This window comes from Nerophis lumbriciformis, linkage group LG17 (assembly GCF_033978685.3).
Source record: "Nerophis lumbriciformis linkage group LG17, RoL_Nlum_v2.1, whole genome shotgun sequence".
In the NCBI taxonomy this organism is placed as follows: domain Eukaryota; kingdom Metazoa; phylum Chordata; class Actinopteri; order Syngnathiformes; family Syngnathidae; genus Nerophis; species Nerophis lumbriciformis.
This window is the reverse complement of record NC_084564.2, coordinates 26,887,501-26,912,500: the sequence shown is the minus strand read 5'-3', so window position 1 is coordinate 26,912,500 and position 25,000 is coordinate 26,887,501. Positions and strand designations below refer to the sequence as shown.

General features: G+C 37.5%; 2 protein-coding genes across 5 annotated transcripts in view; both read left to right on the top strand.

The window, feature by feature from the left end:
- The window catches only part of LOC133614926 (uncharacterized), a 20,360-nt gene extending 11,974 nt beyond the window's left edge, over positions 1-8,386 (top strand). The window contains exons 9-11 of the mRNA XM_061973290.1: positions 633-652; positions 733-828; positions 5,899-8,386. Of these exons, the coding sequence (XP_061829274.1) occupies positions 633-652; positions 733-828; positions 5,899-6,225 (443 nt within the window). The 3' untranslated portion in view covers positions 6,226-8,386. The remainder of the gene's footprint in view (positions 1-632; positions 653-732; positions 829-5,898) is intronic.
- A 13,006-nt stretch (positions 8,387-21,392) lies between these two features.
- scn3b (sodium channel, voltage-gated, type III, beta) overlaps positions 21,393-25,000 on the top strand; it is a 62,171-nt gene continuing 58,563 nt past the window's right edge. For 3 of the 4 annotated variants that reach the window (XM_061972989.1, XM_061972985.1, XM_061972987.1), the window contains exon 1: positions 21,393-21,608. The gene's annotated coding sequence lies outside the window, so the exon portion shown is untranslated. The remainder of the gene's footprint in view (positions 21,609-25,000) is intronic. The other variant, XM_061972988.1, reaches the window with a different exon arrangement.

Below are 25,000 nucleotides of genomic sequence, written 5' to 3'. Positions count from 1 at the left end.
ATTTCTCTCTAAGATTATATTTCTCCTCTGTTTTTGAGAATAATTGTTGTATATTCTTGGGTAGCAGGTTATAGTTTGCTTTGTGTATAATTTTAAGTCTATGAACGTGAACTTTAGGAAGCTTACTCGGATGAGAGATGAAACGTCTTCTAAGACGAACCAAACAGTCCATTTGTGATCGATTAAATGCCCTGAGAATTTTTATTTTCTAGTTGCGTGCTAGAAATCAAGGCGTGGTGGGTTTACTAAAAATGTCCCAATTACACACAACCTTGATGTATTGCATAATATCCTTGGGTTAGTTCTTAAAGGTATTTTCAGCTTGGGGCTAAAATGTATTTGTGTAGCCATCCTTGCAAACACCCCCACACACATTCAAATAAACAAACACATCTATTTGCAAAATGGAACTGAGCGTCTGTGCCAATAGGTCGTCAAGAGGTGGGAAATGAGATTGAAGTCAATTTCCAGTGCCTTCATTTATTCCAAAAATGTTTTGGTTCCACGAGAATAGTTCAATATCCTGCACGGTAGAGGTAATTCTTGACCGTAATGACACACTGCTAAGGGGTTTGCTCTACTTTGAGATATGCACTGATCACATGTCCTGTGCTTCTTCAATGTTTGGACAGCATGTGGGACTCGAGTGGAGGTATGGCTCTTCCTAACACTTCTTAAGTCATTCACACATCTTCCTCCTGGATGCAGCCAATTAAATGTACCTGTTTCCAGGTGGAGGAAGAGATGGACCGCTTAAATGAGGCCTTCTTGGAGCTCAGCATGCAGCTGCACAGCAGAGCTCGTAAGGATGGAGAAGACCAGTTTGTGGTATATACAATACATTGACATTATACACTGTGGTTTTTAGGGATGCTCCAAAAAAAATTGATTCTTATTCATCCAATTGTTATCCGATTTATAAATTTCAAAGACTGCTTTTTTTTTAAATGTAAAACTTTTTTTTTTTTAAAGACATTTCTAAAGCCCTCTTTGCGCTTACATGTGTCATATTACAGCAGCCAAGAGAAGGTTCCGTACCCGGAGACCTGTATCGAAAAGGTTTTATTCAGTAATGTTTCGAATTATGTTTTTTTTTTATGCTGCAAATTACGATACCATCATCCAATATCGATGATAACCACATCCATTACTTCATACTTGCCAACCCTCCCGAATTTTCCGGGAGACTCCCGAAATTCATCGCCTCTCTTGAAAACCTCCCGGGACACATATTCTCCCGAAAATCTCCCAATTTTCAGCCGGAGCTGCAGGCCACGCCCCCTCCAGATCTATGCGACCTGAGTGAGGACATCCTTTTTTCACGACGGGAGGACAACAGGATGACAAGAACTAAATCATCCAGACTAGAGATAAATTGTATTATTATGTTTATCTTACCTAAAAATAAATATATATGTTAATTTAAAAAAAAAACGAAATACATTTTTACTATATTTTGCTAAAAACATCAAAATTAATTGTATTTTATTTGTATTTTTTCTGACTCCTTATTACATCCAGCCATAGAATTATACATTAAAATAAACATATTTGAAATAAATAATTTTAAATTATCATAATAATTCATTTAAAATGACCAAATTTAATTATTAAAATAATTGCTTGTTTATCAACAACTTTAACATTTTATTCATTACATTTTGAAGCTCTCAGAAGCCAAGTTATGTTATATTCCTTAATATTTATTTATGCAAGTTTGAAGTATCAATTATCTAAACACAGTTTTAATTTCAGGATGTAGATATATATATATATATATATATATATGTATGAAATACTTGACTTGGTGAATTCTAGCTGCCAATATACTCCTCCCATCTTAACCACGCCCCCAACCACGCCCCGCCCCACCCTTGACCACGCCCCCCGCCCTCCACCTCCCGAAATCGGAGGTCTCAAGGTTGGCAAGTATGCATTAGTTGTAAATGTGTCCATTTATTTATGGTGAGTTTAACAATATCAACATCATATTCAAACCTGTCTCGGTGTGTCACATGTTAAGCCTCGTTATTATACTTGGTAATGATACATAAGCTACAAAGAAATGCAGTCTATATGCCGCAATGGAGGTGATTATTATTATCTTAAAGGAGCTGCTCCATATTGTGCATGGAGACACACAATTAGTTGCTAGCTTGTTCTGTAAAATAAATACAGTTTCAGCCAAAGGGGATCATCGTCTGTGATCGGAATGAAAATGGATATCACATACCTTTTCACGCGAATCGGCCGATATTGAACGATAACCTGATCGATCGGCACATCCCTAGTTTTATTATAGTTGCGAGAATCAGTTTGAATCCAAAATTGTGTTGAATCGGAATTGATTCTGAATTTGATTGTCATCCCAAGAATTGGAATAAAATCGAATCCTATTCCTGTTTTTTAATACACCTTTTACTTAGTTATGGCTATTAATAGATATATTGATGCTATTATCATTATTATACTAGCGTATATGAATTGTATAATTATTTAAAGTCCTGATGAGAGCTTTACTTACTACACACACACACACACACACACACACACACACACACACACACATACACACACACACACACACACACACACACACACACACACATTTTGTATGGGTTACCTTCTTGAGACCTCCGAGAAAATGCCTACCTCTTTAGGACCACCCTTTCTAGATATATAAAGATGTTGTATTTACAATATTAATAATATATACATACTATGCAAATATAAAAAAGGTGAGCTTTTAGTTAATTATTTTTTGTTTAATCGGTTTTTAATCTTCATTGTTTACTTCAAGTTATTACAGTTTGTCTCTATATACATATATATATATATTTTTTTAAATAAATTTTGGCCAAAGCGGGCGCATTTCATTTTCTTACACACACTTGTTATTACATATGTTGGCCAGAGGGGGAGCACTTTTAAAACCGACACACAGTCAATTTGAAAAATACCTCCTTTTTGGGATAACCCCAATTTTGATATATTTCACCACCAGGGGTGCAAATGAGACATTCTCTATTAGATGCAATGGTTTTCCATATTGGGACCATGATTTATGTCCTAACTTGTTCACACCTCCTTATATGGAAGCTACTTTTCCTTGTCGGGGACGGTGTGGCGCAGTGGAAGAGTGGCCGTGCGCGACCCAAGGGTCCCTGGTTCAATCCCCACCTGGTACCAACCTTGTCATGTCCATTGTGTCCTGAGCAAGACACTTCACCCTTGCTCCTGATGGGTGCTGGTAGCGCCTTGCATGGCAGCTCCCTCCATCAGTGTGTGAATGTGTGTGTGAATGGGTAAATGTGGAAGTAATGTCAAAGCGCTTTGAGTACCTTGAAGGTAGAAAAGCGCTATACAAGTACAACCCATTTATCATTTATTTGTTGATGTCTCAAGAAGAGTAGAAATACAAGAGAACACACACACATACACACACACACATTCTGGTATATATTACCTTGTTGAGACCTCCAAAAAATGCCTACCTCATTAGGACCACACTTTCTAGATATATAAAGATTTGTATTTACAACATTAATAATATATACATACTATGCAAATATAAAAAAGCTTTTTGTGAAAAATGAGTTAGAATTTCCCAAGAAAAAGGTCACAGTTTCACAAGAAAAATGTAGAATTTTGGCAGTATTATAATAAAAGTCGTAATTTTACTCAACGCAAGTACAAATTTTACAAGATAAACTGAACATGGGTGTAATATTATGATAACAGTTGGAATTTTACTCAATAACAGTTGCAATTTTAAGAGAAAATCTTAAAATGTTGGCAATTTTATGAAAAGAGTCGTAACTTTACTCGACATATTATAATAATAATGGAAATTTTACTTGGCAATATTGTGAAATAAGTCAGAATTTTATATACGACAAATGTCACCATTTTGCATTAAAAAGTAATAATTTTACATAAAGTAATGTTGATTTCGGCCTAACTTGTTCACCGGTCCTCATATGGAAGGTACTTTTCCTTGTTGTCTCAAGGAGGGTGGGAATTCAAGAACACACACACACACACACACACACACACACACACACACACACACACACACACACACACACACTTAGACTTAGACTTAGACTTCCTTTTTATTGTTGTTCAAATTTGAACTTTACAGCATAGATAAGAACAAAATTTCGATACATAAGCTCATGGTAGTGCAGGATGAAAAAGCAATAAGTTGCATGTATCAATAAATAAATATATATAAATAATATATATAATATATATATAAAATAAATAAATATATATAAATATATATAAATAAATAAATAGATTACTGTACAGATAAATAAACGGTTCCTGTGCCCTAAAACACTTTGTACACTCGAAAAAGCTGCGCCATTTTAACAATACACTTAAATGGGTACTCAAATCATAATGTACTCTATGGCAGTGGTCCCCAAACTTTTTGGAGCTGCGGACCGGTCAACGGTTGAAAATTTGTCCCACGGACCGGGGGGGGGGGGGGGGGGGGGGGGGGGTGTTTTTTTGTTTTTTTTGTCATAAAGAAATACAATCATGTGTGCTTACGGACTGTATCCCTGCAGACTGTATTGATCTATATCGATATATAATGTATATATTGTGTTTTTATGTTGATTTAATAAAAATAAAAAAAATAAATAAGAAAAATATTGGCAATTTTATGAAAAGAGTCATAATTTTACTCGACATATTATAATAATAATGGGAATTTTACTTGGCAATATTGTGAAATAAGTCAGAATTTTATATACGGCAAATGTCACCATTTTGCATTAAAAAATAATCATTTTACATAAAGTAATGATGATTTCGGCCTAACTTGTTCACCGGTCCTCATATGGAAGGTACTTTTCCTTGTTGTCTCAAGGAGGGTAAGAATTCAAGAACACACACACACACACACACACACACACACACACACACACACATACACACACACACACTTAGACTTAGACTTCCTTTTTATTGTCGTTCAAATTTGAACTTTACAGCACAGATAAGAACGAAATTTCGATACATAAGCTCATGGTAGTGCAGGATAAAAAAGCAATAAGGTGCATATATAAATATATAAATATATATAAATAATATATATAATATATGTATAAAATAAATAAATATATATAAATATATATAAATAAATAAATAGATTACTGTACAGATAAATAAACGGTTCCTGTGCCCTAAAACACTTCGTACACTCGAAAAAGCTGCGCCATTTTAACAATACACTTAAATGGGTACTCAAACCATAATGTTCTCTATGGCAGTGGTCCCCAACTTTTTTGGAGCTGCGGACCGGTCAACGGTTGAAAATTTGTCCCACGGACCGGGGGGGGCGGGGGGGGAATACAATCATGTGTGCTTACGGACTGTATCCCTGCAGACTGTATTAATCTATATTGATATATAATGTATATATTGTGTTTTTTTATGTTGATTTAATTAAAAAAAAAAAAAAAAAAAAAATTAAAGAACAATATTTTTTTTTTTTTTTTTTATTTCTTGTGCGGCCTGGTACCAATCGGTCCACGGACCGGTGGTTGGGTACCACTGTTCTATGGTACTTAATGGTACTTTTAAAATCTGGGATGTTGAGACTGTTGGAAGTGAACCGCAAAGTGACGAGGCAACACTGTACTTTATGCGCCCTACACTCCCATAACTCTCTTATTTACTATAAATGACTCTGATTCTTCTTGTTTGCAATTGCTTGATGTATCGATTGTTGTCGCCAGTGGATGTTTTTACCGGTGTTTGTTTGCCCGTGCTCCTTTTTCAACGTTACACAGAAATGAATAGAGTTTTGCTCTTGACAATCAGAAAAACAAACACATCATCATTACCGTAGTAACGAGCACTCTGTGGTGTATCCTGTGACAGAGGGCGGCTCAACCAAGCCTGGGTCGTAATGGAACAATGCTGCTGGAGCTGGAGAGACATTACGTATCGCAGCGCCTCAATCATCTCCAAATCACATTAGACCGGATCAGACAGCAGCAAGGCAGCAGCAGCAGGTCCAGCGATGGGGTGAGAGGCCGCACACACGCACGCACCGCCGCCGCCTCTCAGAAGGGCCAGGAAATGAACGTACGTGATACCTCCTGCAGTACTCCAGCTGGCAGCAGTCAGGGCCAGCAAACAGCAGAGAGTAGAGGTCTTGATAAGTGTGACCTTGAGAGTAGTATTTCTGCACAACTAAACGACTAACACTGTCCAGAGCTCAAACTTTGACACACTACCGGACTACCGGATGCCCAAGAGTCCAGACGTGTTGAATTGCCCAGTTAAAAATACACACATAACATTAACTCTCAACATCAAACACACCTACCATGTCTGACCTATAAAGAATAGAGAAAGAAAAAACAAAGTAACACGTTGAGAGTAATGTTGAAATATTTTGATGAAAAAATGAGAATACATTAGTAGAAAAGCACTGGGTGGACAAAAAAATCCTGAATCCAGACAATGATTTAGTTCAGCCCCAAAATCCAATAACTTGTTCCTTATCCTATTTCTAACATTTCCTGAAAGTTTAATTAAAAAATGCCCATAATTTTTTTATCTTTCTTCAGCGTAATAAAGAAATGGAGTGAACCTTCTTTTCAGTCATCTACTGCAGTTATCTGCTATCTCTGCCAGGCTGCTGGCATACACTAACAGATAAAAATGTCAAAAACGTCCCTCTTATTATTACAACTTACATATGTGTTCTCTTAATATTAAAATAATCCATTCATCCAATGTTATACCGCTTATCAACTAAATATTCTACTCTTATGATATATGATTTTTTTTTGCAAATATGCAATTGTATTCTTATCAAATTAGATAATGATAACCTGTTTTCTTACTGCTATGCCTAAATATGACTACGAAGACCTCGTTGTGCAGAAAAACTAACGTCATGTTAAATCCTTGTAGTAAATATTGTGATTGTTGGTCCAATCCACCCTATTTTTGTTGTTGATTTTCATAAAAAAAAACTACAAGCTTAGGTGTTGTGCAGGAATGACAAGTGCTTTATTCTATAAGGATTACCACATTTTTGCGTCTCAAGCCTCAATAAAATATCCTTAATAGTATTAATAAAGTAGATGAATACATCTTGATACAAACATTACTATAGCTAAATGAGAAAAAATATGAACTTCACACCATTAAAACAACTGCAGACATGAATTGTAGGTGAGACTAATATTTGTAGCTAGAAATCAACTGCAAACAAACTTATAATTCTCGTTATGTCACTCCAATACGTTACTTAACGATGCAAAAATAAGTCCAACTTTGTCTTTCACCGATTAATGTTTAATTTGTGGACCCCTCCAGATGTAAAGACATGATGTGCCTCCAATCTTTTCTTCTCTAAATACTGTAAGTCTCAAATGAAGTGAGGTAGCAGTAACCTCTTGGTGATCATAAATGGTTTAAACATTTTTTTTAAACATATTTTTTAAGAGTGTAAAAACCCACTCCATCCCATTTTAAGGTTTTTTTTCAGGCTCACTTTTATATTTGACATATATTCAAAAGTTAGCCTAAATCTGCACTGATTCAGGTAAATAAACAGTAGCGTAATGGGGCTTAGACCATCGCCTGAAACACGGAAGTGCCTCTAGGTCAGGTGTGTCAAACTTACGGATCAGGCCCGCGAACAGGATTTTGGAGTTTGCTAAGTATAAAAATGTTCCTGAAATTTTTGAATGAATGGAACAGTAGTTTTAAATGTGTCCACTGGATGTCCAATAGCAATTATTTGTATATTTGTAGATGATGCTACATATGTACAAAATAAACCACATGATGTTAGTACATCAGTTGAGGAAAATGATTAAACTACATAAATAACATCCTGTCATTTGATTTTGATAGCATTTTTTTATCTTGATGGATTAAAAATGAAGACCAATGAGTTGACTGATGAACATTATCACATCATTTATTCAGAAAATATAAATAATGACAAATCAATTATTAACCACAACATGTAAGTGTAAAAAAAAAAAACAACAACATTATAATTTGTACATTTTCAGAATGTGCTCGTTCTATTTTTAATCAAAGAAAACAATCTGAAGTTGTCTTTATTTCTAAGTTATCGTGCCGTGATTTTACCAGTCCGGCCCACTTGGGAGTACATTTTTCTCCATGTGGCCCCCGATCTAAAATGAGTTTGACACCCCCTGCTCTAGGTCAAGTGATTGCAACCCAGCTATAGCCTAATAAAGTGTATGATGTGTACATATTCATAAGTACAGTACATACAATATAGTGTATGTCTTGTCTAGCATAGCACTACCATTCTAACATTGTGTCCAGATAGTTAGGACTTGCAAGTACTGTACATACACTAATTAAGACAATAAACTTGAAGTGAATGGACACAAATGTAGCGGTGTTCCTCTCTGTCTGCATGTAGTGTGTATGTGTCACTTTGCTGCCGTAAAGGGTGATGACCAGCATGTGTCCATGTATAATTCATCATTTCACAGCCTGTTACACAACTCACCTCCGCTGCTAAAGAACCCTGACTTGCACTAATATGTTCCAGGACCTGTGCTTTGCTGTGCAGTTGCACGGCCAAAAGCGAGCTCATGCACAAGCTTCTCATATTAGAACACGTTCAAGTATTCCTTCAGGGTGTCTGTGAGCCAAATCAGAAGGTCAGACAGAGCGAGTCTTCACTGACTATCAGTGTTTGTCGGCCGCCTGGTGCCAAATCCCCCCTGATGGAATCTGGCCGTGCACTATAGCGCGTGTAGGTGTGCGCGCGTGTGTGTATGTTTTTGTGTTGATGCCCGTTGCACACTTTATAAACTAGATTAGCTGTAGTGTGCCACTGGGCTGGCGTACAGTACAGTCACGATTAAAAGTTTACATACACTGACCACAGAACTTTCCTCCAGAAGGTCTTATCTGTGTCTATGTGATGTCAGATGAAACAAACATTTAGCTGTTTGACCACAATACCCAGTGATATGTTTGGAGGAGAAAAGGTGAGGTCTTTAATCCCAGGAACACCATCCCCACCGTCAAGCATGGTGGCGGTAGTATTATGCTCTGGGCCTGTTTTGCTGCCAATGGAACTGGTGCTTTAAATGGGACAATGAAAAAGGAGGATTACCTCCAAATTCTCCAGGACAACCTAAAATCATCAGCCCGGAGGTTGGGTCTTGGGCGCAGTTGGGTGTTCCAACAGGTCAATGACCCCAAACACACGTCAAAATTGGTAAAGGAACGGCTAAATCAGGCTAGAATGAAGGTTTTAGAATGGCCTTCCCAAAGTCCTGACTTAAATGTGTGGACAATGCTGAAGAAACAAGTCCATGTCAGAAAACCAACAAATTTAGCTGAACTGCACCAATGTTGTCAAGAGGAGTGGTCAAAAATTCAAGCAGAAGCTTGTGGATGGCTACCAAAAGCGTCTTATTGCAGGGAAACTTGCCGAGGGACATGTAAGCAAATATTAACATTGCTGTATGTATACTTTTGACCCAGCAGATTTGGTCACATTTTCAGTAGACCCATAATAAATTCATAAAAGAACCAAACTTCATGAATATTTTTTGTGACCAACAAGTATGTGCTCTGTCAAGACTTGGTCCTTGGGTTTTGTTCTTCCGGAAGGCAACGGAAAGTTGGCTTGGGCGAGTACATATTTTATTTTTACAATAACAAAAAGAACAAACTAAAAGCGCGCACAATGGCGGAGAACAAACTATGAAACCAAAAAGACTATAGCACAAAGGCAATTAACTAAGAACACGAAACAAAACACTTACTGTGGCATGGGACTCTGAACATGGCTTGAAAAGATAAAGAGTGTGCAGAGCATAAATGCGATGTCGCCAGGCTGACCAACAGAAAAAGAAAAGCTTAAATAACACAGACATGATTAACGAAAACAGGTGTGTGACTCAAAACGTGAAACAGGTGCGTGACGTGACATGTGAAAACTAATGGGTTGCTATGGAAACAAAACAAGGGAGTGAACAACCAGAAACTAAAGAGTCCAATAACTAAACAAAACAAAACATGACTAAAACAAAACATGATTACACAGACATGACATGCTCCAATCACAAAAAAAATAAGAGTTGTAAAAATGATTGGAAACAAGACAGCCATGAAATTATGTTCTTTACAAGTGTATGTAAACTTTTGATCGCGACTGTAAATATGAAATGAAGTGTGCAAATAATCCATAATGTGTGTGGTGTGCGACTATGTGTGGAAATTAACTGTTGAGTATTACCGGTAGTGTTGAGCGAGAGGCGGAAGACCAAGAGGGGCAAGACAGGCTCAGAGGTCCGTGAGCAAGTAAGTCGGGGGCAATAGCGAGGCGTCAAAAGTCCGTGTCCAGGCGGGAGGTCGAGATCCAAGAGGGGCAGCCGGAGAACCAGAGGGGAACACGGGGAGACGAGACACACATCTCGTAACCAGGGGACGGAGGAATGCTGTGTACGGGAACAGGTTGTTACGTTCTGGCTCGGAACGTAGGTTTGCACTGGCTTAAGAAGGCACGGAAGCTCATCAGCGACAGGTGTGTAGACTGCTGATTGAGCCGATTGAATGCAGTCGCCTACTGTAGCCGGAGTGTTGTGCGCCTGGCGCGCTCTTGGAGATGCGCACAGAGGAATGCGCACTGGGGTGCGCCCGGGCCGTGACAGTTATTTTAGAAACACACACATGCACAAACACAAGTATTTTTAGATACTCACTTCATACAATATGTATGATGTTAACCATAGAACCAGACTTGGTGCTTACTGTGACATTTAGGAAAGGGTTTAGTTGCAATACTTCTAAAGTAGCAATCAATGTACAGTATTACAAATAACTCCCTCTTCTGGCCGTCATGAAGTCTGTCAGAAGACTTCAGAAGCGTGACTAGTTCTTCTTTACTGTAGTTTTATTTAGTTTCATTACACGGTGCTAAGCTTGTCTAGTATGAGGGTTAGGAATGTTAAATTTTTTATGCGCAGGTTGTTTCCCTAAAATGCGAATGGACATCCGGAAGCAGGGTACAGGTAAGAAAAATGATTTATTATAATAAATTAATCAAGCAAGAATACAAAAACAGAACAATTACCATGAATTGATTAACGTGGACCTCGACTTAAACAAGTTGAAAAACTTACGAGGGTGTTATCATTTAGTGATAAATTGTACGGAATATGTACTGTACTGTGCAATCTACTAATAAAAGTCTCAATCAATCAAAACAAGCGTGCCGATAGCACAGGAAGCTATGGTAAAGCTAAAGGAAAAGCTTCGAACAGGAACAAGAAGCTAGGATTTACCAACGTAGCTTGTTGTGTGAAGCAAACAAAACAGCTGGACCGAGTGTGGCGAAAGGCAGGAATAAATAGCTCTCTGATTAGTGCCCGGGAGCAGGTGAGCGTCCCGAACACTAATCAGAGGCAGGTGACAATAATCAGCACCTATGGCAACCAAGAAACACAAACCCAGGGGTGCTGAAACAGAACTAAGGGAGTCTTAAACTAAAACAAAACATGATTAACGGAACATCACAAAATTGTTTCAAAAAAATACTTCACAATTTTCTCGGTTTAAAACTAATGTTTTGTATATTGGCTTCATGCTCCTAGTGTTTTACTCCTGTTAATTTTTTGCTTGTAATACTCTACTCCAGTGGTTCTCAAATGGGGGTACACGTACCCCTGGGGGTACTTCAAGGTATGCCAAGGGGTACGTGAGATTTTTTCAAAATATTCTAAAAATAGCAACAATTCAAAAATCCTATATAAATATAAATAAAAACCTATCTTTTTTTCCAAATAGTTCAAGAAAGACCACTACAAATGAGCAATATTTTGCACTGTTATACAATTTAATAAATCAGAAACTGATGACATAGTGGTGTATTTTACTTCTTTATCTCTTTTTTTCAACCAAAAATGCTTTGCTCTGATTAAGGGGTACTTGAATTTAAAAAAACATTCACAGGGGATACATCACTGAAAAAAGGTTGAGAACCACTGCCCTACTCTAAAAATACTTTAATATCTTGTCAAGTCAGGATGCAATATTTCGGTGTGTTCTCATATATAATAGAATACTTTCATATATGAAGGAACATGTGTTGTTTTTCTTATTTAAAGTAACGGTATGTTATAATTGGAACTCAACGCAAGCCTAATAATCGCAATAATTGACACTCACAAATATGGATGCAACAATATGACAACTTATTATCATTATTATTGTGACCCATATTTCCAGTTATTGTCATTATAGTATTGTTGAATGTGCACAACAAGTACTAATGCACCAGTGGTGTGCCGTCAGAGCCAGCAAGGCCTTCAGAATCAGAAATAACAACCTTCAGAATCAACAATGCGGGCATCTGTGCACTCTAAGTGAACGGGCACATACAGTTGATAGATAATTGCGATAGCCAATCAGATCACGAGTTGTTGTCAGTAAGGCCTTCTAGCTGGCCTAAGGTTGAACGTGACATTTACGCGTCCTGTGATTGGATACTCATTGGGACCGTTAGCGGATGAATTTGACAACACATAGAGTTGAGAGACGATTACAATAGCCAATCAGATCACAAGTTGTTGACAGTAGCCTATCTAGGTAGCCTGATGTTAACGAGACTGTGATTGTATACTCACTTCCAAAGTGAGTATACAATCAGCCAGACCGGGATGGCAGAGAAAGAGAACAAAACGTTGATTAGGTGGCAGATATATATTTGCAAGGCCATTTTCAAGAAGGATATTTAAAGGGGAACATGATCACAATTTCAGAAGGGTTGAAACCATTAAAAATCAGTTCCCAGTGGCTTATTTTATTTTTCAAAGTTTTTTTCAAAATTTTACCCATCACGCAATATCCCTAAAAAAAGCTTCAAAGTGCCTGATTTTAACCATCGTTATACACACCCGTCCATTTTCCTGTGACGTCACATAGTGAAACCAATACAAACAAACATGGCGGATAGAACAGCAAGTTTATAGCGACATTAGCTCGGATTCAGACTCGGATTTCAGCGGCTTAAGCGATTCAACAGATTACGCATGTATTGAAACGGATGGTTGTAGTGTGGAGGCAGGTAGCAAAAACGAAATTGAAGAAGAAACTGAAGCTATTGAGCCATATCGTTTTGAACCGTATGCAAGCAAAACCGACGAAAACGACACGACAGCCAGCGACACGGGAGAAAGCGAGGACGAATTCGGCGATCGCCTTCTAACCAACGATTGGTATGTGTTTGTTTGGCATTAAAGGAAACTAACAACTATGAACTAGGTTTACAGCATATGAAATACATTTGGCAACAACATGCACTTTGAGAGTGCAGACAGCCCAGTTTTCATCAATTAATATATTCTGTAGACATACCCTCATCCGCTTTCTTTTCCTGGGGGTCTGGCGGCAGATTTCTTTGACTTTATCGTTGGAAATGCATCTGCTTTGAGTGTCGCAGGATATCCACACATTCTTGCCATCTCTGTCGTAGCATAGCTTTCGTCGGTAAAGTGTGCGGAACAAACGTCCAATTTCTTGCCACTTTTGCATCTTTGAGCCACTGGCGCAACTTGAATCTGTCCCTGTTCGTGTTGTTACACCCTCCGACAACACACCGACGAGGCATGATGTCTCCAAGGTACGGATAACAGTCGAAAAAACGGAAAATAACAGAGCTGATTTGACTCGGTGTTTGTAATGTGTTTGAGAAAATGGCGGATTGCTTCCCGATGTGACGTCACGTTGTGACGTCATCGCTCCGAGAGCGAATAATAGAAAGGCGTTTAATTCGCCAAATTCACCCATTTAGAGTTCGGAAATCGGTTAAAAAAAAAAAAGGTCTTTTTTCTGCAACATCAAGGTATATATTGACGCGTACATAGGTCTGGTGATAATGTTCCCCTTTAAAGAGATACTACATCTTGTGAGACGATGTCGACCAACCCCGGAAGCTAGCTCAGCTGTTTCCTCAGCCATTTCCACTCGAATAAGCCGACGACGAGCGGTACCACTGGCTTTTACGGCGTCGAATAGGTCCTACTAATTGTGAGTTTAAATATTGTATTTTTTCACTTTTAATGTTTTTTGCAATTTTAAATGTGACAGTACCACATAAGATGTTTTAATTGCTGATGCGTTTTAATAGATTTTTAAATGCGCCAGAAAATAACCCGTTAACGTGATTCAATGTCCAGTAGGGTGAAAATGTGTTTCTGTATAGTATTTCTCCAGCAATGGTCATGTGGTGACATCAATTATGGTATTTTCAGAGGTAATCATTGAAGTCGGACATCACTGAAGGCCTAGGTGGGAAACGCACGGTCCGCCACTGTAATTATTACACACACTGAAATATTTTAAACACATTTCATTTGAAAAAAATTATGAAAAGAAACAACACAAACGCAAGTGTGTGAAAATCAATACAGTTTAAAGCCCAGTATGAAAGATGTACCGGAGTCATGACACATTCATTTAAAGCACAGCGGCATGCAAAAGAGTGTTTACTCAGGATTGTTTGGATTTTGGGGGCAAAACAAAAAGACGTTCAGTGATGTGAGAATTGTGAAAGAGTGATTGAATGAAATATGAAATTTGACAAAATCAAGCAAATCCCAACGTCAGGTACAGCAATGGAGAATGCATATATTCTTTCTTTATTCATAGTCATGTTTAAAGCAGCTAATATTTTCCCATGTGTACTCTTTTTGCTTGTATCTTATGTTCGCAAGTAAAGTCTCCGCTTTACCTTGAAGGGGTTGGAATGTGGGAGTATACCATACTCCCTTTTTATCTTATCTGTATTAGAACAATGAGGCTGTATTCCTTTCTGGGCAGGGTGGGGGCTGTTTTCGTATTCAATAAGTTGTCTCTTCCTGTTTGATTTTCAGACCGCTTCTTGATGCCGCTATTAACGGACTGTAGGACTGGTCTACTAAAGCTTTAGTAAAATTTTATAATATTCCTATTCTGTCTTGATGGTCCTTCTTAGTCAAAATATATGTCATCTGAAAGAACTTGGGATTGACCAGTGACCACTTTAATTCCCTGAGACAAAGAAGGGTCAGACGCAACACTATTCAGAGTTCAGCATGAGTATCCTTAGCTTTAACGTGTGCACATGTAACAGACAATGCTCAGCTTTTAGTGAGTTTTAAAACATTTATTTGTTCAAATCGCAGAAAATGTGACTGTGAACTGACGTAAGATTCACCTTTTATTACTGATATTTTTTTATCTTTTTTTTCTTTCAGTCGCAACGTGGTGCCAAGTTCACTGTGTTAACTCAACAAAAGGGATATATGCCACATTTAATTACATTTCATATTTTCTGGGCTAGACTGATGCAATTTAAGGCAATGTGAGGTTTGGATTTTTGCTCTGAGAAAACAGACCGTGCTCAATATTAATTGAAGACCCCTGTAATAGACCAATAACGTGGGCAATCTGTGGTTGTCGTCATAACAACAGAGCTGTGATAAAACAGTTTATAATGTTGTGTGTATTGTGAGTCAGAGTGCAACAATTACGGGTTTTACTTGCAAACTGCGGTAAAATTCCACACAGTATTACCATTTAAAGTTTTAATTCTCGTAAAACTCTAATTGATTACCACACTATTAAAAAACTCACCAGTCTTTTCCTGGACAAGCATCTGGCGTGATAATCACTAGATAGCCTAAAATGCAAAATGTTTCTACATAACAAAAAATATACTCCAATCTAGACTTGTATAAACACTAAACAGAAAGTGAAAATGTTGCAAAACAAGGAAAGCCCAAACTGTCCATATGTGGTTTTTGAGAAGCCAGAAAAACAGTTTGTTCTACTAAGTAAAAGTATATTGTGCACAGGATTTCTGGAAGGATCTGTGTCGGGTTATTATAATGGCACTTCACTGGAAAAATGGAAAAAATAAACATACACTATATTGCCAAAAGTATTTGGCCACCCATCCAAATGATCAGAATCAGGTGTCCTAATCACTTGACCCGGCCACAGGTGTATACAATCAACCACTTAGGCATTGAGACTGTTTCTACAAACATTTGTGAAAGAATGGGCCGCTCACAGTGATTTCCAGCGTGGAACTGTCATAGGATGCCACCTGTGCAACAAATCCAGCCGTGAAATTTCCTCGCTCCAAATATCCCAAAGTCAACTGTCGGCTTTATTATAAGAAAATGGAAGAGTTTGGGAACAACAGCAACTCAGCCACAAGGTGGTAGACCATGTAAACTGACAGAGAGGGGTCAGCGGATGCTGAAGCGCATAGTGCAAAGACTTTCTGCACAGTCAGTTGCTACAGAGCTCCAAACTTCATGTGACCTTCCAATTAGCCCACGTACAGTACGCAGAGAGCTTCATGGAATGGGTTTCCATGGGCGAGCAGCTGCATCTAAGCCATACATCACCAAGTCCAATGCAAAGCGTGGGATGCAGTGGTGTAAAGCACGTCGCCACTGGACTCTAGAGCAGTGGCGACGCATTCTCTGGAGTGATGAATCACACTTTTCCATCTGGCAATTTCATGGACGAGTCTGAGTTTGGAGGTTGCCAGAACTGCATTGTGCCGAGAGTGACATTTGGTGGAGGAGGAATTATGGTGTGGGGTTGTTTGTCAGGAGTTGGGCTTAGCCCCTTAGTTCCAGTGAAAGGAACTTTGAATGCTCCAGGATACCAAAACATTTTGGACAATTCCATGCTCCCAACCTTGTGGGAACAGTTTGGAGCGGGCCTCTTCCTCTTCCAACATGACTGTGCACCAGTGCACAAAGCAAGGTGAATAAAGACATGGATGACAGAGTCTGGTGTGGATGAACTTGACTGGCCTGCACAGAGTCCTGACCTGAACCCGATAGAACACCTTTGGGATGAATTAGAACGGAGACTGAGAGCCAGGCCTTCTCGACCAACATCAGTGTGTGACCTCACTAATGCGCTTTTGGAAGAATGGTGGAAAATTCCTATAAACACATTCCGCAACCTTGTGGACAGCCTTCCCAGAAGAGTTGAAGCTGTAATAGCTGCAAAAGGTGGACCGACATCATATTGAACCCTATGGATTAGGAATAGGATGGCACTTCAAGTTCATATGTGAGTCAAGGCAGGTAGCCAAATACTTTTTTACAGCATGGACCGTCCATTCACTTTTGAATGTTTGCTTTTCTGCATCAACTTTTTATAAAGACATAATCAATGGCTCTTTGAAGGCAGCTGGCTCTTAAGAAGTTGTTCCTTTAAAAGAGCCATTCAACAGACTGGCTTGTTATTGTAGTCCTTTTACTTGTAATAGTTTTTTGGTCAAAAAAACAATCACTGGTAGAAGTTACAAGAAAAAGCACTTCAATAATATGGTGCCATATTTCCATGCTTTAACAGCGACATCACTATTTTCAATTTTCCCCCACCTAAAAGAACTTTGCTGCACAACAGCATTTAAACAATACAGAACAAATACTTGTGACAAGTAAGAACAAAATGTACAATACAGGCCAAAAGTTTGGACACACCTTCTCATTCAATGTGTTTTCTTTATTTTCATGACTATTTACATTGTAGATTGTCACTGAAGGCATCAAAACTATGAATGAACACATGTGGAGTTATGCACTTAACACAAAAAGATGAATTAACTGAAAATGTGTTTTATATTCTAGTTTCTTCAAAATAACCACCCTTTGCTCTGATTACTGCTTTGCACACTCTTGGCATTCTCTCGATGAGCTTCAAGAGGTAGTCACCTGAAATGGTTTTCACTTCACAGGTGTCATAGGTTTGATGCCTTCAGTGACAATCTACGATGTAAATCAGGGGTTGGGAACCTATGGCTCTAGAGCCAGATGTGGCTCTTTTGATGACTGCATCTGGCTCTCAGATAAATCTTAGCTGACATTGCTTAACGCGATAAGTAGTGAATAATTCAGCTGGTAATCACAGTTTTAAAAATAACGTTCAAATTATAAAACACTCTCATGCATTTTAATCCATCCATCCGTTTTCTATCGCACCTGTTCAAGAAGTCGCATTAATGGTAAGAAGTATTATATTTATTACTGGTTAGCTTTAGAATAACAATGTTATTAAAAAGAATAAGAGACTTATTATACTCATAAAAAGGTTGGTCTTACTTAAAAATGCACGCATTTAGTTGTATTCATCCATCCATCCATCCATTTTCTACCGCTTATTCCCTTCTGGGTCGTGGGGGTGCTGGAGCCTATCTCAGCTACAATCGGGCGGAAGGCGGGGTACACCCTGGACAAGTCGCCACCTGTTAAAAAATATTATATGGCTCTCACGGAAATACATTTTGAAATATTTGGCTTTCATGGCTCTCTCAGCCAAAAAGGTTCCCGACCCCTGATGTAAATAGTCATGAAAATAAAGAAAACACATTGAAATGAGGTGTGTCTAAACTTTTGGCCTGTACTGTATATATGTATGTATATATGTATATGTGTGTAATAACTGAAAACATGTTTTTCTTCAAAATAGCCACACTGTGCTCTGATTACTGCTTTGCACACTCTTGGCATTCTCTCGATGAGCTTCAAGAGGTAGTCACCTGAAAGGGTTTTCACTTCACAGGTGTCATAGTTTTGATGCCTTCAGTAACAATCTACAATGTAAATAGTCATGAAAATAAAGAAAACTCATTGAAATGAGAAAGTGTGTCCAAACTTTTGGCCTCTACTAGCCTCTACTGTACATATGTACAGTATTTATGTATATATGTATTTTGTGTGTAACAACTGAAAACACGATTTTCTTCAAAATAGCCACCCTTTGCTCTGATCACTGCTTTGCACACTCTTGGCATTCTCTCGATGAGATTCAAGAGGTAGTCACCTGGAATGTTTTTTATTTCACAGGTGTGCCTTATCAGGGTTGATTAGTGGAATTCCTTGCTTTTTCAATGTTTTGGGACCATCAGTTGTGTTTTTGTGCTTTTGGCCTGTACTGCATATACAAACTGAACTATAAAACACTGAATCAGAAAAAATATATCCAAATGCTGATTTATTTCCTTTGGCTCGCAACTGCGATTCTCCTTAATATTATTGTTTTATATATTCCTACTGACACATGTTTGGAACGAGTCGTCACTTGGTCACTTGGTGATGGTTATTCTGGTGGACCAGCCTGGACACCTCGTGCAGTGTTGGCGCTAGCGTCAGTGCTAACCTGAATCTTTGGTGTTAAGTGTTGTTTGTGGGTTTATTTAAAAACAGTAGATTAAATAAAATGCAGAGGAATATTTGAGCCTGATGAGCACGTCCTTTACTTATAGTATGTAATCAAGACTTTCTAGGTTCTACATATGTAATCCCAGCATCAGATTTACATTTCACTCCCACCCATCATGTGCGCTGTAATCATGTTATAATCTTGAAATCCTTCCAAATCCCTGGAAATCTGCTGAAGGGAACATGCCTGAACATACATGAGCAAACACTCCAGTCTATAACCTACTTCTTTACAAAGACACACACCTGCTAAGCTTCACAGCATGTTCAGCCCTCCGTTGTCAAAGCCTCTACTTGCTGTGTGAGAGCGTTTTCGCTACGTGCGAGTAATATTCGCTGTTGCGGGGCCTCCATTTGGTCGCCATGGCATCACTGCATTACCGTTGCTATGGTTCCCCTATCTCCAAGATGTGGCTGCCATATTTAGTGCTGCTGGTGCTGCTGATGATTTAACACAGGAGCACACTCGGGCACGTTTAAGGTCCTCACGTTCAAAGCCGTTTCTACTTTTCTGAGAGTTTAACTTAGAAAGCTCTAAGTTCTAATATGTATGCTTAAACCTGTTGATTCCTCAATCGCGCTTCACATAAATGTGCGTTAGTCGTTAGATTAAACATTATTTCTGCTGCGTCTCAAAGGAAAATACTGTATATATATATATACAGTACAGGCCAAAAGTTTGGACACACCTCCTCATTGAATGGGTTTTCTTTATTTTCATGACTATTTACATTCTGGATTGTCACTGAAGGCATCAAAACTATGAATGAACACATGTGGAGTTATGTACTTAACAGAAAAAGGTGAAATAATTAAAAACAGGTTTTGTATTCTAGTTTCTTCAAAATAGCCACCCTTTGCTCTGATTATGGCTTTGCACACTCTTGGCATTCTCTCCATGAGCTTCAAGAGGTAGTCACCTGAAATGGTTTTCACTTCACAGGTGTGCTTGAAGCTCATCGAGAGAATGCCAAGAGTGTGCGAAAAAGTAATCCGAGCAAAGGGTGGCTATTTAGAAGAAACTAGAATATAAAACGTGTTTTCAGTTATTTCACCTTTTTCTGTGAAGTACATAATTCCACATGTGTTCATTCATAGTTTTGATGTGACAATCTACAATGTAAATAGTTGTGAAAATAAAGAAAACGCATTGAATGAAAAGGTGTGTCCAAACTTTTGACCTGTACTGTAATTATATATATATATATATATATATATATATATATATATATATATATATATATATATATATTTTTTTTATATGTATATATATATATATATATATATATATATATATATATATATATATATATATACATATTTACATGTGTATATATATGTATGTATATGTATATATATATATATATATATATATATATATATATATATATATATATATATATATATATATATATATATATATATATATACTGAAAAGTCAAAGCATGCAACGGGCATTTTAATATTTTTTTTATTTTGTTAAAAAAAAATACTAAAAACAAACATTATATATATATATATAAATACACAACCTTCTGTCAGTTTTGTGTTACAGGTGACAAACCATTTTTATCTTTATGAATATAAATATTTCAGCTTTTCGCTCTTTTTTTGTAAATCTTTTACGTTGATTTTGTTTTTTAAATGTTATTTCGCCAACAAAACATTAGCGGCGGGCCACAAATACCCCCCATGCCAGACTTTGAATATTCCTGACCTAAATAATTTGGTTTCATTTGGATTGCAAACATTTTAATTATGTATAATATATAGCAAGTTCAAACTTTTGACTGATGAGACAGTCAAAATTAACCAATTGCTTATGATGCTCACTTAACTATTGAAAGTTTGTACATTTTGAAAGTAAATGTAATTTAAAATAGGGACTGCCTGATTTCCAGTGCAACTATACAGAAAAGTGCTCTTCAAAAGTAGCCCAAACTTTTAATGAGCACCTTATGTTGTGTCATAGCCCGTCATGATGTGTTACATTTTCCTGTGTTTAATGTTTCTTTTCTGTCAAGTGCTCTTATGTTGGTTTGTCTTCCTGTTTTTGTTCTGCCTTGTTGTTACTTCACGTCTGGTTCTGAGCGCTTATGTCCACACCTACTCTTAGTTAGTGGTAAAGGGACACACCTGCCACTAATCACTAATCAGGTGGGGTTACCTGCTAGTGTATTCTGCCTTTTTGTGTTTTTGCTTTGCCTTACCTTTTCTTGCCCAGCCTGTCGGAATTTTGCTTGCCAGTGATCTACTGCTCATATTTGATGAAGGGACTTTTTACTTGCACGTCACCTGCCTTCTGTGCATCACGAGATCATGCCAGCCGCAAGCATGGTAACTATAACATTTTTTTTGGTTTGTTTGTTTTAATCTCCGTTCTATTTTTTTCTGTACATATATGTGTTATTCATGTATTTGTTTGTAATTTATTTTAATTATATATTTATATATTGTTTGTATTATTTACTTTTACTGTGACCATTTATTTTATGTATTACTTTTCTCCCCAAAAGCATGCACAGTCATCATAATTGGAATAGAATAGAATCATATTTGAATATACAGTTCAACTTAGTTCCAAAACAATTCATGCAACTGGGTTTATAGCTAATGATTTTTTTCCAAGTCTTTTCCATAGCTGTGCTTTTAAACAAATAACACACTCCAACGGCCATACTACTATACTAGAACATAGATTCTCAAACTGTACGCCAATAAATCACTTGATGAAAGTACAGTGTTTCTTATATTCAAACACAGTGTTACTATTAAAACTGGGTAATGTTACAATGGCCAACAATATTAACTATACTTGTTGAATAAAACATCTGCCTTGTTTTTTAATGAATATTTAGGCCTACTGTATTTTAATGTTGGTCATTATGGTGGTACTTGGTGAAAACAGTTTGAGAACCACTGTACTAGAATAACACACCGTGAAATAAACTACATTATGGTAAGTAACATCTTCAAAACACAACTCCAACCAGGTCGAAGTTCATGTGTACAGCTTTGTTTTCTCTCTTTTTATCTGGAATTAATTTAATTTATGTTGGTAATGTATCCCATAGTTCAGTGTTTTTCAACCACTGTGCCGCGGCACACTAGTGTGCCGTGAGATATTGTTTGGTGTGCCGTGGGAAATTATGCAACTTCACCTAATTGGTCCAAAAAATATCTTTTGCAAATCAATAATTATAATAATGTGCCCTTGTCTAGTGTCTGTGCCGTATCGTGCTTGGCAGGGTAACCATGTAGTACTCCAGTAGATGGCAGCAAGTAGTTAATAGCTTTGCAGAAGTCGGAACGCGTCGAGAATGGTTTGTCGTGATCCCAATATGCAGAGCACAGCGGGAGACAGTGTGCAGGTAAAAAGGTACGTAATGCTTAAAACAAAAATGAACAAAAGGCAAGTCTTGTAGTAAAAGGCACTGAAGCATAGGGATGGCTATGCAAAACGTAAGTAAAACTGAACTGGCTACATGGTAAACAAAAACAGAATGCTGGACGACAGCAAAGACTTACAGTGTGTGTCCGTACATGACATGACAATCAACAATGTCCCCACAACTGAAATAGTCTTGATTGCCAATACAAAGCAGGTCAGGCAATAGCACTCAAAGGAAGACGTGAAGCTGCTACAGGAAAGCACCAACAAAACAGGAAAACTCACCAAAATAACAGCGCAAGACAGGAACTAAAGCACTACACACAGAAAACTACGAACTAAAAAAAAAAAGACAACCTGGTGGATTTTAATTTTTAACATTTCTGCTGGTGGTGTGCCTTCGTATTTTTTCAATGAAAAAATGTGCCTTGGCTCAAAAAAGGTTGAAAAACACTGCCTTAGTTGACAACCTGTGATTAAAAGGGGGGGTTGTACAAATGTAGTTCTTCAGTTTTACTGTTATTATCATTATTTTTTTCACATATTACTTTTGTGGGGCATGCAAGTACTAGCCTGCAACAAATTCAATGTCCAGAGACCGAGCCAAACCAGGTAATGTTAAACCAGTGCTTCTCAATTATGTTTTGTTATGCCCCCATGAAGAAGAAGAAAACATTTCGTGCCCCCCAAATCTCGACTATAAATGGTATTATTTGTCTAAAATTATATATGTAAGCCTCTGCATGGCATTGTATCCTTAAAACCGTTAAAGAAAGCAAAACGAGAAAGAACTATAAACCAACTTGCAAAGAATTATTTTATTAATCTTGTTTTGTCTGTAACAGAAAAGTGCATCAATTTGCCTGGAAAAAAAAATCAATGCTTATTTAAACTATAAACATGTTTTGATCGTCTTGAACCGTTTGATATTGAAAAATACAATTGAACCCAAATGATCATTTAAAATCGACTCTGGAGCGCAATATATAAAACAACTAACTTACAAAACAATTGAGAATGAAACGATTTGTGCTGATTTTTATTTATTTATTTTATCACAATGAGGACAGGATTAATAGCACAATGAGCACGTTTTGCAGTGCACAGCTTTTTGAAGCGGGGTTTGAAGCATGATGCTGTGTGATGCTGATAAGGTATGTTCCCCGGGGTCACATCGCACTTGGAAATACAATGTTTATCTTTTCTTACAAAATGCATTCGTTCCTTCCGTTTTGACAGAAAAAAAAAATTTACTGTATGAAATTGCATATTTTTCAACTTTAATATCATCCATTATTGCAACAAATATTGTCAAGAGTTAAGGCTGCTTCAGGGACGTGACGCCAGGATGCAGCAAAAGGGAGACAGGATGTGAGTACAATAATATTTTTTAATAAACAAAAGAAACACACAAAGGAGTGGGGCCGGGGGGACCAAAGGAAAGTGAATGGTAAAATAAATGCATACGTCACAGAACTTCCCTCGCTGAGTATTAAGCATAGAAATATGCAGGAACAACACATTGAATGACAGAGCTTAGCATTGACATGCCACAATGAACTCAATTGGAGACTGATTGGCAATCGGGTTCAGGTGTGTCCCAGTTGCCAATCAAGGAAGGTGTGGGAGCCAGTTCTGAGGACAGACAGAGTCAAAATCAGAGTACTGGACAGGAACTAAAACACCACACAAATGTGGAAAAAACAACAGGAATCCAAAACAGTCACGAGGGCGTGACAAATGTTATATTGTCATAAATTCCAAGCTTTTTTTTTTTTTATATGTTGAAATAAAAATAAATACTAATCTGCTTGATGTATGGTTTCAAAGTAAATGTTCCATTAAATTGTACATTATAAAAAATAATAGGTTTTGTGGTTTTTACAGCATATTACTATAAACTGAAAAATACTTTTTACAGTAAAATTCTGTCAACTGAGCTGTGTTTTTTTTTTAAATTGTATTTATTTATTTACCGCAAAATCTACAGTTGTTGTTTTTAGGGTGTATTACTGTAGATGGGGAAAACGGCACCACATTTTTGTTTACGATAAAAACTGGCAGGTATGTTCCCAGAATAATAAAACAAACAAAAAACGGTGGTAGTGGTTTTCCACTTGTTGTAAAAACCACCATGGATTTTACAGTAGAATTTTGGCCACTAAGCTGCCAGTTTTTCCCTGGTACTGTTTTACTATTCACCGTAATGTGTAAGTAATAATAATAAAACAAAACAAATAACTTTATGTGGGACGGCGTGGCGCAGTGGAAGAATGGCCGTGCGCGACCCGAAGGTCCCTGGTTCAATCCCCACCTAGTACCAACCTCGTCATGTCCG